Below are 17,721 nucleotides of genomic sequence, written 5' to 3'. Positions count from 1 at the left end.
ATCTCAGCTGGGGCAGTGATTGGGATACTGGAATTGGATTCAACACTGAAAGTTAGGAAAGGAAAAATTGGCCAGGATGCCTGATCTTGTTTGCAATGCTGTTCATTCTCCTGAAAATGCATGTGTGCATGTTGGTTAAACACAAGTTTGAGCTTTGTTGTGGTTGTTATGTGTTTAGCCCTGCCAACAAAAATAGTAAGTCTTGTGGACAAACTAACTGTACCTGCAAGGTGAGGCAATAACATTGGTGAAAAGAAAAATTGCAAATCATTACTGGGAGTTGTTATCCTTGTTTTTTTTTAATAAAAGCTTTTATTTACATTCACCACAAATTTGTCCTTTTGGTAAGCTTAAAGAGATTTTATGTATTAAATATATGAAAGTGTGCATAAAAGATTTATTCTGCTACTGGGCTTTCATGGTTTAAGTTATAAGGAGAGGCTAGATAGACTGGGGCTTTTTTCGCTGGAGCATAGGCAGCTTAGAGGTGATCTTATAGACGTCTAGAAAATAATGAGGGCATAGATAAGGTAGATTGTCAATGTCTTTTCCCAAAGGTAGGGAATTCTATAACTAGAGGGCATAGGTTTAAGGTGAGAGATACAAAAATGTCCAGGGGGCAATTTTTTTCACACATAGGGTTGTGAGTGTCTGGAGCGAGCTGCCAGACGCAGTAGGAGAGGCAGGTACAATTTTGTCTTTTAAAAAGCATTTAGACAGTTACATGGGTAAGTTGGGTATAGAGGGATATGGGCCAAATGTGGGCAATTGGGATTGGCTTGGTGGTTAAAAATTGGGCAGCATGAACAATTTGGGCTGAAGGGCCTGTTTCCATGCTGTAAACCCTTTATGACTATAATACTTTGGTTACAAATGTTACTGTTTAGTTAAAATATTTCTTCTTTGCTCTGCTCTGAACCTTTTCTCTCTCCTTGCAGACGGCATTTGACCAAACTGTCACTGATATTCAGTCACATGTTAGCAGAGCTGAAAGCTATATTCCAAAATGGAGTGTTCCAGGGGGACACCTTCAGGATCACAAAAGCAGATGCAGCAGATTTCTGGAGGAAAGCATTTGGAGAAAAGTAAGTTTCCTCAGCATGGTAATAACATCCCGATTTTCCCACTTCAAGAAAATTAGCCTTCGCTTTTAATAGTTGTTTAGTAATACAGAACTTGAGTGTTGCTGAAGAAAGAGAAATGTTGAAACTTTTCATCTTGCACTCATCAGAATGCTTTGCAAGTATACCAGTATAAATGACAGCCATTTGCTGATTCATTCCCAGGGAAATCTTTTGTCCAATCAGGGTGAAGCTGTTTGGTTTAAATTTCAAAGAATGATTGGCAGTTATCTGTTACCATCAACTAGTGAATTCTTCATGGTAACTCCTTGATCAATTGCCAACCATTCTGTATTCACTTCTTTCCCAGTATAAATAGTTGTTCTCTCCTTCACACTGATATTTTTGTGAAGTGTCTGATGAGTGCAAGCCAAAGAGCTTTGATGTATGTTTTTCCCTGGCTTTTACTATAATCAATCTCCTGGTTTATGTGCATCAGTGTTTTAAGTTCTTGGGTGTAGCATCATGTAGAATTCTGTATTCTAATCACAGCAGGCAGGTTACTGTTGAACTTTGCATTCGTTAAACTGTTGTTTCACAACCCCCCGCTCAGACCCTTGACCACTTTGCTTCAACTGTATGGACCTCTGGAAACTCAGAATTTTAAAACGAAAACGTCTTTCTCTACCTCTTCCCACCCACAGACCATGCCCTACTCTTACCCGCTAAAGCTCACTCTATCCAATCTCTCTATTTTTGTACCCATACCTTCTTGTCTTCTGTTAGCTCATGTTCTGAGAACAAATATTTTTTTCTATTCTTTTGTTATCATTGCCACTCATAAATCACTTCTACAAGCTCTTGCTCCAAATGCCTATCCCATTTTCCTACTAGTTACTTTGCCCAGTTCCTTGTTGCTCAGTGTTTCGTGCAACTATCCGGACTGTAAATACATTCTTTTTGTTTTGTCCTATCCGCCTTTTCAAGCTCTTGCTATTGACCCAAGTTCTCTGCTTTCACTTCATCATCAGTGCTACTCCCTATCCCCCAAACACTGTGGTCCATACATAGTTTACTCTCAGAACTACCAGACTTCAGCAGCCATTACCATTGAACCTAAAGCACCTACTGGTTCTATCAAAATCACTCCTTAATACAAATAAAACTGGATCTCTGTCATAGCTCTACCAAATCCAGGGCTATTCTTTATAATAACTAAATTCAAGACAAACCCCAGGGATATTTTCTTTTCACCTCTGCCACATCTAGCTATTGTCTAAACCTTACCACCTATTTAGAATTGTGAGCATTTTCCTATCACTCTGTGGCAACGATAAACAGGTAAGCACTCTAGCCAATATAAGATCATAAAATTAACATATTCATAGCATTTTGATAAATTAGCATCAAATAACATCAATGTGTCTTGATCTTTAGCCTTTTAAAAATATCTTTGGAGTGGAAGGAGGACCTTTGAGTCTGCTCCATCGTTGAATCATGCCTGAAAAGTTTCTCAACCCCATTCTCCCACCTTTTCCTCATAATTTCTGATCTCCTTACCAATCAAGAACCTATATATCTCTGCTTTAAATATAATCAATGACCTGGTCTCCACAGCCTTCTGTGACAATGAATTCCATAGATTCACCACCCTCTGGCTAAAGAAATTACCCTTCATATCGATTCTAACTTTTAGGCAGGACTCTGACTTAGTGGCATTCAGTCATAATCACACAAATAGAAGCTTCCCACTATTGGTTCCTCAGCCAAGCACTTAGACCAAATGTCAAAACCTGCAGTTCTCCTCATACTGATCAGGAGTATTATTGCAACAATGCTTAAATCCATCAGATATGTAAGATTCTTGACATTTTTTAAAAGTTTAGATCGGACCACAGGGTCGCAGGTCATCTCCTCTCTGCCTGTTCAGGGATGTTTCACAAGACAAAAGCTCCCCTGACATCCTCAGTCCCCATCCAAGACTGGGCGTTGACAGAATGAATGCTAACATTGCATTTCCCTGCCTGACCACCAATTCAATCTGCAAGTTAACCTTAAGATAATCCTAAGCTAGGACTCCCATGTCCTTTTGTGCTTCTGACTTTGAATTCTCCCCCCATTCAGAAAATAGTCTACACCACTTCTTCCTACCAAAGTGCATAACTTGTCAGTTTCCCAAGTAGTATTGTAGCTATGTGAAGAGAAAAAGACTGGTGAAGACAAATGTAGGTCCCTTCCAGTTAGAATTGAATGAAAAACCTGAGGGTGGATAAGTCCCCTGGGCCAGATGGGATACATCCTAAGATACTTTGGGAGGCAAGGCATGAAATTGCGGAGCCTTTAGCTTTGATCCTTGAGTCCTCGCTGACCACAAGGATAGTGCCAGAGGACTGGAGAGTGGCAAATGTTGTTCCTTTTTCAAGAAAGGAAATAGGAATGACCCTGGTAATTATAGGCCAGTTAGTCTTACATCGGTGGTTGGTAAGTTAATGGAAAGGGCCCTGAGAGATAGTATTTATGACCATTTGGAAAGATTCAGTCTAATCCGGGATAGTCAACACGGTTTTGTGAGGGGTAAGTCCTGCCTCTCAAATTTGATTGAATTCTTTGAGGAGGTAACTAAGTGTGTGGACGAAGGTAGCACGGTTGATGTTGTACACATGGATTTTAGTAAGCCGTTTGATAAGTTCTCCATGGTAGGCTCATGAAGAAGATAAGGATGTGTAGGATAGAAGGAAATTTGGCCGACTGGATAATTAACTGGCTGTATCATAGAAGACAGAGGGTGGTGGTGGAAGGAGAATTTTCAGACTGGAGGCAGTTACCAGCGGTGTACCGCAGGGGTCAGTGCTGGGACCTCTGCTATTTGTGATTTTTATCAGTGACTTGGAAGAGCGGGCTGCAGGGTGGGTTAGTAAATTTGCTGATGACACCAAGATTGGTGGAGTAGTGGATGAGGTGGATGGCTCTTGTAGGCTGCAAAGAGACATTGATAGGATGCAGAGCTGGGCTGAAAAGTGGCAGATGGAGTTTAACCCTGATAAATGTGAGGTGATTCATTTTGGTAGGACAAACTTGAATGCAGATTATAGGGTCAACGGCAGGGCTCTAAGGAATGTGGAAGAACAGAGAGACCTTGGAGTTCATATCCACAGATCTCTGAAGGTTGCCAGTCAAGTGGATAGAGCAGTGAAGAAGGCTTGTAGTGTGTTAGCGTTCATTAACAGGGGGTTTGAGTTTAAGAGCCATGGGGTTATGCTGCAACTATACCAGACGTTGGTGAGATCACATTTGGAATATTGTGTTCAGTTCTGGTCACCTCACTATAAGAAGGATGTGGAAACATTGGAGAGAGTGCAGAGGAGATTTACCAGGATGCTGCCTGGTTTGGAGGGTAGGTCTTATGAGGAAAGGTTGAGGGGCTTTTCTCTTTAAAGCGGAGGAGGATGAGAGGCGACTTAATAGAGGTTTATAAGATGGTGAAAGGGATTCATAGAGTGGATGTGCAGAGACTATTTCCTCGGGTGGATGTAGCTGTTACTAGGGGGCATAAATATAAGGTTCATGGTGGGAGATATAGGAGGGATGTCCAAGGTAGATTCTTCACCCAGAGAGTGGTTGGGGTGTGGAATGGACTGCCTGCTGTGATAGTGGAGTCAGACACTTTAAGAACTTTCAAGCGGTACATGGAGCACACCAAAATTATAGTGAGTGGGATAGCTTGAAGTTGGGATTGGACATAGCTCGGCACAACATTGAGGGCCGAAGGGCCTGTACTGTGCTGTTATGCTCTATGCTCTATGTTCTATAACTCATAATGGGCAACAAAGAGATGGCAGACCAGCTGAACAAATACTTTGCTTCTCCCTTCACTAAGGAGGACACAAATAACCTTCCAGAGGATTTAGCGTGAAGAAGGAACTAAAGGAAATCCTTATTAGTCAGGAAATTGTATTGGGGAAATTGCTGGGATTAAAACCCAATAAGTCCTCAGGGCCTGAAGCTCAACGAAGTGGCCCTAGAAATACTTGATATATTGGTGATCGTTTTTCAGCAGTCCATAGACTCTGGAAGAGTTCCAGTAGATTGGAGGATAACTAATGTAACCCCACTTTTTAAAAATGGAGAGCAAGAGAAAATGGAGAATTATAGACCGGTTAACCCGACATTGCTGGTGGGGAAAATGCTTGATTCAATTAATAAGAATGTAATATGAGCATTTGGAAAGCAGTGACAGGATTGGTCCAAGTTAGCATGGACTCACTAAAGGGAAGTCGTGCTTGACGAATCTTGTGGACGTTTTTGAGGAGGTGACCAGTAGAGTGGACAAGGGTGAACCAGTGGATGTTGTGTATCTGGATTTTAAAGGGCTTTTGACAGTGTCCCATGTTAGAGATTAGTGAGCAAGATTAAAGCTCATGGTACTGGGGGCAGTGTATTGACGTGGATAGAGAACTGGTTGGCAGATAGGAAGCAGAGAGTGGGACTAAACAGGTCCTTTTCAGAGTGCAGGCAGTGACTAGTGAGTATTGCAGGGTTCAGTGCTGGGACCCCAGCTATTCACAGTATACATTAATGATTTGGACAAAGGAACTGAATGCAATATCTGCAAATTTGCAGGTGACACTAAGCTGGGTGGCAGTGTGTGCTATGGGGAGGATGATGAGAGGCTGCAGGGTGACATGGGCAAATACTTAGCAAATGCAATATAATGTAGATAAATGTGAGGTTATCCACTTTGGTGGCAAAAACAGGAAGGAAGATTATTATCTGAATGGTAGCAGTTTAGGAAAAGGGGAAGTGCAACGTGACCTGGGTATCATGCGGAACAGTTGCTGAAGGTTGGCATGCAGTTACAACAGATGGTGAGGAAAACTGATGGCAAGCTGCCCTTCATAGCAAGATGATTTGGGTATAGAAGTAAATATGTCACGCTGCAGATGTACAGGGCCTTGGTGAGGTCACACTTTGAGTATTGTGTGCAGTTTTGGTCTCCTGGTCTGAGGAAGGACATTCTTGCTATTGAGGAAGTCCAGCGAAGATTCACCAGACTGATTTCTGGAATGGAAGGACTGATATATGAAGAGAAACTGGATAGACTGGGCTTGTACTCACTGGAATTTAGAAGAATGAGAGGGGATCTCATAGAAACGTGTAAAATCCTGATGGGACGCGACTGGACGGGCTGGATGTAGGAAGAATGTTCCCGATGTTGTTGAAGTGCAGAACTAGGGGTCATAATCTAAGAATAAGGCGTAAGCCATTCAGGACTGAGATGAGGAAGAACTTCTTCACTCAGAGTTGTGAACCTCTACCACAGAAAGCTGTTGGGATCAGTTCATGAGATACGTTCAAGAGGGAGCTGGATGTGGCCCTTGTGGCTAAAGGGATCAAAGGGTACGGAGAGAAAGCGGAGTGGGATGCTGAAGGTGCATGATCAGCCATGATCATACCAAATGATGCTGCAAGCTTAAAGGGCTGACTGTCCTACTCCACGTATTTTATATATTTCTGTGTTTCTGTTCCATCTGCTGCTTATTTGCCCTTTCTCCTAACCTGTCCAAGTTCTTCTGCATCCTACCAGTCTCTTCAAAACTACTTGTCCCTCCACCTATTTTCATATCATCAGCAAATTTAGCCACAATGTCCTTGGTTCCTTCATCCAGATCATTGGTGTATAAAGCGAAAAGTTGTGGTCGCAACATTGATCTCTGCGGAATTCCACTAGTCACTGCTGCCATCCTGAAAAGGACCCTTTCATCTCCACTCTTTGCTTTCCGCTAGTCAGCCAAACTTCTATTTATGCTAGTCCCTTGCCTCTAACATTGTGGGATCTTACATGGCAGCCTCCTGGAAATCCAAGTAAGTAACATGCACTGACTCTCCTTTGTTTAACCTGCTTGTTACCTCAAAGAATTGAGACTGCGCTGGCTCTCCAACAAAACATCTTACCCGGCCATTCCCCTGTCCTAACTCCATAACCCCATGCATTTACATTACTAAAACCCCTACAACCTTAGGACACTAAGGGGCAATTTACCATGGCTAGTTCACCAAACATGCACATCTTTGAACTGTGGGAGGAAACCCATGCACACACCGGGAGAATGTGCAAACTTCACAATCACCCAAGGCCAGAATTGAACCTGGGTCCCTTGCGCTCTGAGGCACCAATACTTGTCACTGTGTCGGCCAAATTTTTTAAACCCAAAACTTAAAACTTTAAAAAGACTGAAGTGGCCTTGATTTATACCTCATCCAAAATAAAAATAAAGCACCTGACTGTGCAGAACTCCTCAGCAGTGTGCTGAAGTATTAGTATAAATTATATGCTGAAGTCCTGGAGTGGGACTTGAACTTATGGCCTTCTGATTCAGAGGAGTGAAAAACCATTAGCTATCAGCTCTAGTAACTGACAAAAGTCATTGTTTCGCATTAAAAACTGCCCACCAGCGTGGTAGAAACAGAAAATGTGTGTGTTGTACCTTACACATGAATGTTTGTTTGGAAGCAGTTGTTAAACAGCTTGCACCAGCAGCTTCCTGGGTGTGGGAGCACAGAGCATGTACTGATTCATCAGACCAGCTGCACTCCCACTCTCACCGTCCCTTCACAACATGTATTAATCTTTCTTTAGCAGTCCACGACTTAATTTTGAGTCCTTCATTTATGAAACAGAACCTTATAGTCACAAACAATAGCTGTTTGTTTATGGATCTGTAAAAGTGCAGAGATGCCAAACAAAAAAATATTAAAACATACAAGCTGAAATACTGCTCTCCCCCAGGATTATAAAGATCTTTTTAGTATTTTAACTTCTGAATGAGTTTTTTTTTATTTGTTCACTTTTGTATCTGTTAAACCTATTTATCAAAAGAAATTCCATGAATGTGAGGTAAAATGCCCTAAATTTCCTGTACTAATGTGGAAATGAGACCTGTTCATTAAGTGATTGAATATAGTGGACTGGTAATGATATTTCTACAAGCTTTGGGGGAGCTTCAAAGTAACAGTGTAGTCACAAAACCAAATTTGGAAGTTATCCATAACTTTAAGGGGAGTTAGTCAGACTCCAAATTATATGTACAGTTCTAAAGGCAATTAAAAGAAAGATATGCTGACCATGATAGAGTGGTCAATGGACAAGAAGAGTTTTGGTATTGGCTGTATTGAAAAGTTAAGAAAAGAAGCTTGTTCTCCTTTTTCTCAGGGGGATTCTTATGGGTGACCTAAAAATTTCAACATTTATAATGGTAGTTGTCAGAGTTAATCCAAGCAATTTTTTCTTTGTGGAGAAGGGGACTGGAAATTTAAAGAAAACAGGAAGTTGGAAGAAATGAAGGACAATGAACTAACTTTTACAAATACAGACTTTTGCTTACTGGTGAAGACCTTTTGAGGGGACAAGGTAAATGGGTTCAAAAAACAAATTGTTTTTGGAGCAAATGATTGAGTGACGCAGTGAGAGAATTTTGTGGAATTAACATCAGTCAGAAATAGATGGGCTTGTTGGGTCTAGTGGCCGTTGTTTAACCATTCTTGTGTACTTGCAGCAATTCAGAATTTGTAAATTGAACAGGGGTATTGACAACCTAATATGCAAAAGGTTGAAATAAGTAGCATCTGCTAGAACTGTCCATGCAGTTTTATGCTTGTTAAGGAGACATTTGGTCTTTAGCTGATGTCATACTGACCATAGGGAGCTAAGAGAAATTGTTTTTATGGCAGGGGCTCTTTATGCTGACAGACTGGAAGCAATGTGAGATTTTTGAAGTTGATAACTACAATCATATAAATGGCCGATAATCCTATGCAATAGTGCTGTGTGGTCATTGCAAATAACTATTTTAGCTATGTGTTTAACAGTAATTAACCCAATTATAATCTTAATTACATAGGCATATCTGGTCATAATCTAAAAGTAGAGCGCTAGAATCTGTGACAGCAGCTTTCAGTGTTTAATTATCAGTACCTAAATAATCATGTTGTAAACCATATAAAATCAAAGAGGATAGATTCTGGGATCTGTTGTATGTATGACATTTATTTTCAACCAATATCTTGATTTTCAGAAGGCGTTTGACAAGGCACCTCACAAGAGGTTATTGCATAAGGTCAGGGGACATGGAGTTGGAGGCTGTTAGCGTGGATAGAGGATTGGTTGTCAAATAGGAGGCAGAGAGTGGGGGTCAATGGGTGCTATTCGGATTGGCGGTTGGTGACTAGTGGAGTGCCCCAGGGGTCAGTGCTGAGGCCTCAGCTATTTACCATTTATATAGATGATCTGGAGGAGGGAACCGAGCGTATGGTGTCGAAATTTGCTGATGACACCAAGATTGGTGGAACGGCAAATTGCACAGAGGGTGTGGAGAGTCTGCAGAAAGATCTAGATAGGCTGGGCAAATGGGCCAGGAACTGGCAAATGGAATTTAATGTTGGCAAGTGCGAGGTGTGGTCCACTTTGGTAGGAATAATGGTCGGAAGGATTATTACTTACGTGGCGAAAAACTGCAGCAGGCGACGGTGCAGAGGGACCTCGGGGTCCTTGTGCATGAGTCGCAAAAACCCAGCTTGCAGGTGCAGCAGGTGGTCAGGAAGGCAAATGGGATGCTGGCCTTCATAGCGAGGGGGATTGAATATAAAAGTAGGGAGGTCTTGCTGCGGCTGTATAGGGCATTGGTGAGGCCACAGCTGGAGTACTGTGCAGTTTTGGGCGCCGTACTTACGCAAGGATATTTTGGCCTTGGAGTGCAGAGGAGGTTTACTAGGCTGATGCTGGAGTTGAGGGGGTTAAGCTATGAGGAGAGGCTGAATAAATTAGGCTTGTACTCGTTAGAGTTTAGAAGAATGAGGGGAGATCTCATTGAGACGTATAAGATGATGAATGGGATGGATAGGATAGAGGTGGAGAGACTCTTCCTGCTCAGAAAGGACAGTAGGACTCGGGGGCACAGCCTCAAGATAAAGGGGGGACGGTTTAGAACGGAGTTAAGGAAGAACTTCTTCACTCAAAGGGTGGTGAATCTCTGGAATTCTCTGCCCGTTGAAGTGGTGGAGGCTACCTCGCTAAATATTTTTAAGACGTGGGTTGATGGGTTTTTGATAAGAGAGGGGATTGAAGGTTATGGGGAGAGGGCGGGAATGTGGAACTGAGCAGCGACAGATCAGCCATGGTCTTGTTGAGTGGCAGGGCAGGCTCGGGGGGCTGGATGGCCTACTCCTGCTCCTATTTCTTATGTTCTTATCAGTAACACAGTCTACCTCGTCATTGCCACTTGGGAGGCTTGCTGTATGCAAATTGCTTGTGACATTTCTTACATTACAACAATAACTACACTTTAGCCCTTTATTGACAGTAAAGTGCTTTGGGACACCTTTAGGCCTTGAAAGGCATTATATAGAGGCACATTTTAAAAATATTTCTAGAAATGATCAAAATAATCCAACAAAGCACCAGCAGAAAGTATGCCATGATTTGGAGACATCATGGTGACAGATACAACATTCGACCTTTGGATATAGAGTGAATTTTGTTTTGATTGGAATGCGTCTCCACCCACGCTCTGTTGAAAGGGTGTTATTAAGATTGATACTTGTGGACGGAAGTACTTTGCTGAACAGCTAAATTTTATGACTTGGAATTGTGTATGCCACTTTTACTTTCCCTACTGATGCTGCTTAATGTCAGGACATAAACACTGAATGGAATATTTAAGGACCTACTTTGCTGTATGCAGGACCCGAGTTGCATCTTGACATCAGCAAATGCAGCTTCTATTCAAAGCAATAGATTTAGTGGATCTGTCTTTATCTTTATTGTTAATGCAGTGCTGCTTGCAGTTTCTTCATTTGGGTATATCATACCAGTTCAGCTGTTACAGGAATGTTTGTTCTGGTTTCACATTCTTCTCCAGTGTCAATGATGGCATTTGGCTCAAGTTAATATTCAGCTTATTGTGCTTTGCCTATATATGGAATTTAAATTGGGAATTTTTAAATTTGGTCCGATTGTAGTGTGCTGCTATCAACACATTTGTGTGTTGACAGAGTTCCCAATGTTAACATTTGGTTAACATGCATCATTTTGTTTGGTTGACCAGAGTCAGAGATGCCCAAAAACTCATCACTACTCACTATTTACATTGATGCTTGTTAAAATTTGGAACTCTTTGCACTTGTACGTAGACACACAGATGGTGTTGGCCTGAATCTGCCCTAGAGTAACTAAACCTGTGTGAACATAATGATTCAGAGAGCTTGATTCCCAGATGCTGTTTTCCCAAATAAGAACCAGAAAGATGAAAATATTAAAAAAAAGTCTCCAAATCAATCAGCTAGAAGATCTCATTGTTTGAAATTGAACCTCCACCCCCATATAGCTTGGGTTGACAACAGGACAGTCATATAGCACTGAGATTCTCTTTCTCTACCTAGGACCATTAACTTCAGTAACTTAAATTACTGTGGATGCTGGAGTCTGAAACCAAAAGAGAAAATGCTGGAAAATCTCAGCAAAGTAAAAGCTTTGACAAAGGGTTGTCTGGACTTGAAACGTCAGCTCTTTTCTTTCCTTACAGATGCTGTCAGACCTATTGAGATTTTCCAGCTTTTTTTTAACTTCAATATCTTACAGGTTTGTGTGCAGTTTTGGTGTTCTTATCTGAGGAAAAATGTTCTTGCGACAAGAGGGAGTACAGTGAAGGTTTACCAGGCTGATGGCAGGTCTGTCATGAGGAGAGACTAAGTCGATTAGGATTATATTCACTGGAGTTTAGAAGAGTGAGAGGGGATCTTATCAACACTTATAAAATTCTAACAAGGTTAGAAAGGGTAGATTCAGAAAAAAATGTTTCCAATAGCGGGAGAGTCTAGAACTAAAGATCATATTTTGAGAACAAGGGTTAAACCTTTTAGAACTGAGGTGAGGAGAAATTTCTTCATTCAGAAGGTGATGAATGTGTGGAATTCGCTACCACAATGTAGTTGAGACCTAAACATTGTTTAAGAAGAAATTAGATATAGCTCCAGAGACTAAAGGGATATGAAGGGAGGGGGGTGATGAGGATATTGAATTTGATGATCAGCCATGATCAAAATGAATGGCAGAGGCATTGTCCTGAGGAATGGTCAGCTGCAAGGAGCACAGAAATGTGTGTACATGTTCTTTTTGCGTGTAAAGAAGAGAGCCCTGAGTGTTAACGTATGTAGCTTCTAGTGCATGCAAATACGCTTACTGTGAGCCCGACTGACAGACAATCTTAAATTAGCTGTCAGTGTAATTCTTAGCTCCCTGACCTTTATTGTAGATTTTTAAAAAAGTTTCACGTTCAAACTAATTTCACTATTGTTACTAATCTGTAACTTTTTTCCCTGACTTCCATGTTGTTTACCATGGTTTGCTTTATTACCCAGCCTAGTTCAGTTTTGCACCTTTCCTCATAGGATTTGTTATTCAGCAAGTTATTGTATTGACTTTTGATGGTGCTGTGTTGTTTGCTGCTGCATACTGACTGAGCTCATAATTATTCCATGTTAAGATCATTGAACAGTGGAAAATACTTTACAGCTGTAAATTGTGTGTATAGATTGGGCATTGGTAGCTAAAATATAAAAAGCATCTGCCTCTGAATTTTTTTTAAAGAAAAAGTGGCTTCAATTAGTCTGTGACCCAAACACAATGAAGTTGATATCTGGTGCAAATAGTTACTTGAACCATTGAAAACTTAAATGATTGTGCTTCCTTCTCAGCTGCTGTTGTTCTGCGTTGTCCTGTGTGATATGGTTTAATCTAGGCTGATGTTTCTGCAAGTTGAAACACTTGGCTAATTGCACAGCTCCCATTTTTGAACGGTAGATGTTGATATTTCTTGTATATGTTTGTGCTGACATGTGCTATACGATAATGTCAACTCCAGCTCGTGAATTAGTATAGCCAAGTCTACTTTTTGCATGACATTTTATTGGAAATAACCGTTTCTCCATTGATTTTTCTACCCTTGCCTGTCTGCCATCACTAACGCACAGTCAAAATACCAGAAACCAAGTGGTCATTCATTATGTCAGCTTGCGCAGTGAGTGCTAGCAGACTTTGTGACTGTGGTGGACATCACAATCAACCCAGGTCCTTATCCACCCGAGGTCCATGCATATCTAGCAGGCATCATTAGAATCAGTCAGAACTGGTAACCAGTGCCAATTTTCCATCATGTTGGGTGCTGAGGGTCAGTCTAGCATGTTGCAATTGCTGTTCCATAGAGATGAGCTAAATGAGCTAGTGCTTGGGAGTTGAACATGGAACCTCTATTTGTTTTTGTATTTAACTACAAAGTTGGATGTGACCTATCCTTTAAAATTCACTTATTCAATGTTTTGGAGCTCCACTACATTCTGCAGCAAGTTAGCAAGATATAGGATCATTGTAGGTGGTCAGTGTTTTTTACAAAGCAAGTTATAACTTTCTGTCATCAATTTTACAGTGAATAATTGTAGACAGGTCATGTATTTCCTCAGAGGGAGGAGGGAAGGGAAATGTTAAAATGTAACTTATAGAATCCTTAGTTATGAAGGAGGCCATTCAGCTCATCGAGACTGCATTGACTGTCTGACAGAGCATCTTACCCATACCCTATCCCCATAACTCCATGTATTTAACCCGTTAATTTCCCTCACCTATATATCTTGGGACACTAAAGGGTAATTTAGCATAGCCAATTAACTGAACCTGCACATCTTTGGACTGTGGAAGGAAACCCACGCAGACATAGGGAGAACATGCAAACTCCACACAGTCATCCAAGGCCAGAATTGGACCTGGGTTCCTGCAGCTGTGAGGCAGCAGTACTAACCACTGTGCCACCCCAACTTGATGATTCTCAGGCGTGCTTACGAAGCATGGTTTGTTTATTGACCTAGGAACTGAGGGTGGTTTGTACATTGTGGAACATGTTTGTGTGGAGAATGTTTACTTTCCACAAGTTTCTTCCCTTTTCCATCTTTTTCAAGTTTCCTCATTGTTTTATAGCATTGTTGTTAGGAGCAAGTACTCACAGGCATAATTTTGTGGGTCAACAATGCAACAATAGTGGTTCTTCAAGGATAAAGTCATTTATACTGTACAGATTGACAGCAGGAGAACTGCTTGTCCACTGTCAGCTGCACTACTGTTGAAAATAGCGTAAATATCATTTTATTGCTTAAGAACATAAGAACATAACATAAGAGATAGGAGCAGGCCATCTAGCCCTTCGAGCCTGCCCCGCCATTCAATAAGATCATGGCTGATCTGTCGTGGCTCAGTTCCACATTCCCGCCCTCTCCCCATAACCCTTAATCCCCTCTCACAAAACAATAAAATGGACTTACTGGTGCTGTTGGGAGACAGCTACTCAAGATTCCTGGCAACATTGTATCTTGCAAATTAAGGCATACTTGTGGTAAATCAGAGAGGTGGTATGCTAGGGTAGAACCTGCTGTATTCTGTACAATTTCATTTTGTAATTTGTGTGATAACTGATTGTGTCTTCCCCCTATGTCAGGACGATTGTTCACTGGAAGGTTTTTCGACAAGCCTTGCATGACGTTCATCCAATTACCTCTGGTCTGGAGGCCATGGCCTTGAAATCTACGATTGATCTGACGTGTAATGACTTCATCTCCGTCTTTGAGTTTGACATTTTTACTCGACTTTTTCAGGTAAGCGCATCAATATGTGACCATAAGTATGAGTGGGCGACTCATCTAGTGAACTAGTGGATAAAGGCGTTGTACAAAATAATTTTGACCAAAAAAAAACAGGGTTATGTATGCAGACAGGAATTGGAAGGTTGCATTTAATTCCAGCACCTTTGGGCCATTGAGGTGGAGTGCTACGTAGTGGCATTTCTGGTGTCATCAGGATACTTCCGGCTTCATTAGGAACAAAAGGCATTTGTTGAATAAGAGAAACTATATACAGGGGTTTGCAGTTACTCCAGTTTTTAGATACTTGCCACTTGGCTTCCAGATGTATTCTGCCCGAGAGACTGATCTACCTACTGGAGTGGTTACTTGCTGTCGGTTCCCATTGGTCTCTCAAGCCAGGTGACATTTGTCTGCTACACTTGGAGACAGACCCCACAATCAGAACAGGCAGCACCTGCCCCTGAATGCTAGCTGGTGACCATTGTAGAAAATATATCTGTATCTGTTGAGACCAGAATCTGATTTGTGATGCTCTCATAGTCGGGTGGCTTGTTGCCACTTGCTTTTTGTATTCAGGCATAAAGGATAGGCACTTGGGTAAGGTACCTGTTGACGTGTACCTCAGCTAGAGTTGATACTTGCCAAAGCATGGGTTTGGGGGAGAGCGGTGTTTGTGGAAGCTGTGGTTAGGAAGTAGAGAATACAGGAACCTGCATCTTTAATCAGATAAAATTAATCGGTTGAGTGAACAGAGAAGTCCTATAAATTAATGACTTCCTTAAGCAATGAACCACTTTTGCAAGAATGAAGGATGAAATTATGAAACATGAAATGCATTTCCTTAAGGATATTTGTTTCAGTTTGCCCCTGGTTTCAAATAAATGCAGATCAACCCTCAGCAGGTAATTGTACATGTCTAATGAAAGCTAAAATAAAGTCAGTTTGTGCATCCGACTATGATTAGATTTTATACATCTGCAGGCCATGGAAGTTTTTGCTTATGAATTGCAAACTGTTTTTCTATTATAAACTTGAGAGTCGGTACTCTTGTATTGTGTCTAATTTCATTAAAGTATGGGATGTTCACAATTATTCACGCTGTCAGCACAAAAATAGACTCGAATCTAAAAAAATCAGGAATAGCGTATAATAGAAATTCACAGACATTTTGTGCAGTGTTGTTAAAGTGTAAAAAAAAGATTTACAGAGATGAAACCAGAATTGAGAGGATGCAACAATCAAGAAAGACCAAACAAACTAAGTTTTTTTTCGCTGGAGAAGAGAAAAAGACTGAGGCTGACCTGATGGAGGTGCTGAAAAGTATGAACGGGTATGAAGAAGTAGATGTAGAGAACATGTTCACATATGGAGACTCCAAAATGAAGTGCCATAAATAAAAGATATTTGCTAATTAAATTAATGTGGAGCTCAGAATTTTTTTAACCTTGATGATAATATTTAGAATCTAGAACTCATTATCAGAAGAAGAGGTTGAGATGTTTAATATAGATGTTACAGAAAAGCAAGGTAGGTACAAGAGACAGAGATAGAAGTGAAAGATATGCCAGTAGGGTGAAATTAAGTAACATGGGAGGAGATTCATGTGGAGCATAAACGTTAGCATGGGACAGTTGGACCGAGTTGACAATTTCTATGCTGTAAAAGTCTATGCAAATATCTTCTGTATTCTCTGAAACTTATGTTTGTGACAATCTGTACCTCACTGCAAGGCATCCATTATTCTACATGTAAATGACCCAAACCATTTGATGACTATAAGACACAGGAGCAGAATTAGGCCACTTGGTCCATCGAGTCTGCTCTGCCATTCAATCATGGCTGATATTTCTCTCATACTCATTCTCCTGCCTTTCCCCATAACCCCTGATCCTAAGAACATAAGAAATAGGAGCAGGAGTAGGCCATCTAGCCCTTCAAGCCTGCCCCACCATTCAATAAGATCGTGGCTGATCTGAAGTGGATCAGTTCCACTTTCCCGCTTTCTTCCCATAACCCTTAATTCCCTTGTCTATCAGAAACCTATCTACCCTTGACTTAAATATATTCAACGAGGTTACCCTCCACCACTTCAATGGGTAGAGAATTCCAGAGATTCACCACCCTTTGAGTGAAGAAGTTCCTCCTCAACTCCGTTCTAAAGTGTCCCCCCTCCTTAAGAACATAAGAAATAGGAGCAGGAGTAGGCCATCTAGCCCTTCGAGCCTGCCCTGCCATTCAATAAGATCATGGCTGATCTGTCGCTGCTCAGTTCCACTTTCCCGCTTTCTCCCCATAACCCTTAATCCCCTCTCTTATCAAAAACCCATCAACCCGCGTCTTAAAAATATTTAGCGAGGCAGCCTCCACCACTTCAACGGGCAATCACTCTAGTTCTGTTTTCCTTTCTAAGCGGGAAGAATCTCTCTACCGCTACCCTATCTAGCCCCTTCATTATCTTATATATCTCAATAAGATACTCCCTCAGCCTTCTAAACTCTGAGTACAGGCCCAGTCTATTCAATCTCTCCTCATAAGCTAACCCCCTCATCTCTGGTATCAGCCTGGTGAACCTTCTCTGTACTCCCTCCAAGGCCAATATATCCTTTCGCAAATAAGGGGACCAAAACTGCACACTACTCCAGTTGCGGCCTCATCAGTGCCCTGTACAGTTGCAGCAAGACCTCCCTGCTTTTATATTCTATCCCCCTCGCTATAAAGGCCAACATTCCATTTGCCTTCTTGATCACCTGCTGCACCTGCAGATTGAGTTTTTGCGATTCGTGCACAAGGGCCCCCAGGTCCCTTTGCACTGTAGCATGCTGCAGCTTTTCACCCTTTAAATAATAATCCCTCCTACTATTATTTCTACCAAAGTGGATACCTCACATTTGCTAATGTTATACTCCATCTGCCAGGTCCTCGCCCACTCACTCAGCCTATCCAGATCTCTCTGCAGACTTTCTGCTCCTTCCACGCAATT

At 41.4% G+C, this 17,721-nt stretch overlaps 1 protein-coding gene across 2 annotated transcripts in view; it reads left to right on the top strand.

The window, feature by feature from the left end:
• cbl (Cbl proto-oncogene) overlaps positions 1-17,721 on the top strand; it is a 226,718-nt gene that overhangs the window by 100,553 nt on the left and 108,444 nt on the right. For both annotated transcript variants that reach the window (XM_080214614.1, XM_080214613.1), the window contains exons 3-4: positions 939-1,085; positions 14,597-14,753. In XM_080214614.1, coding sequence (XP_080070740.1) covers positions 939-1,085; positions 14,597-14,753 — 304 coding nt within the window. The remainder of the gene's footprint in view (positions 1-938; positions 1,086-14,596; positions 14,754-17,721) is intronic.

Source organism: Carcharhinus amblyrhynchos, chromosome 29 (assembly GCF_965287045.1).
Source record: "Carcharhinus amblyrhynchos chromosome 29, sCarAmb.v2.hapA, whole genome shotgun sequence".
Lineage (NCBI taxonomy): Eukaryota > Metazoa > Chordata > Chondrichthyes > Carcharhiniformes > Carcharhinidae > Carcharhinus > Carcharhinus amblyrhynchos.
The sequence above is the reverse complement of the archived record's forward strand: the minus strand, read 5'-3'. Positions and strand labels throughout refer to the sequence as shown.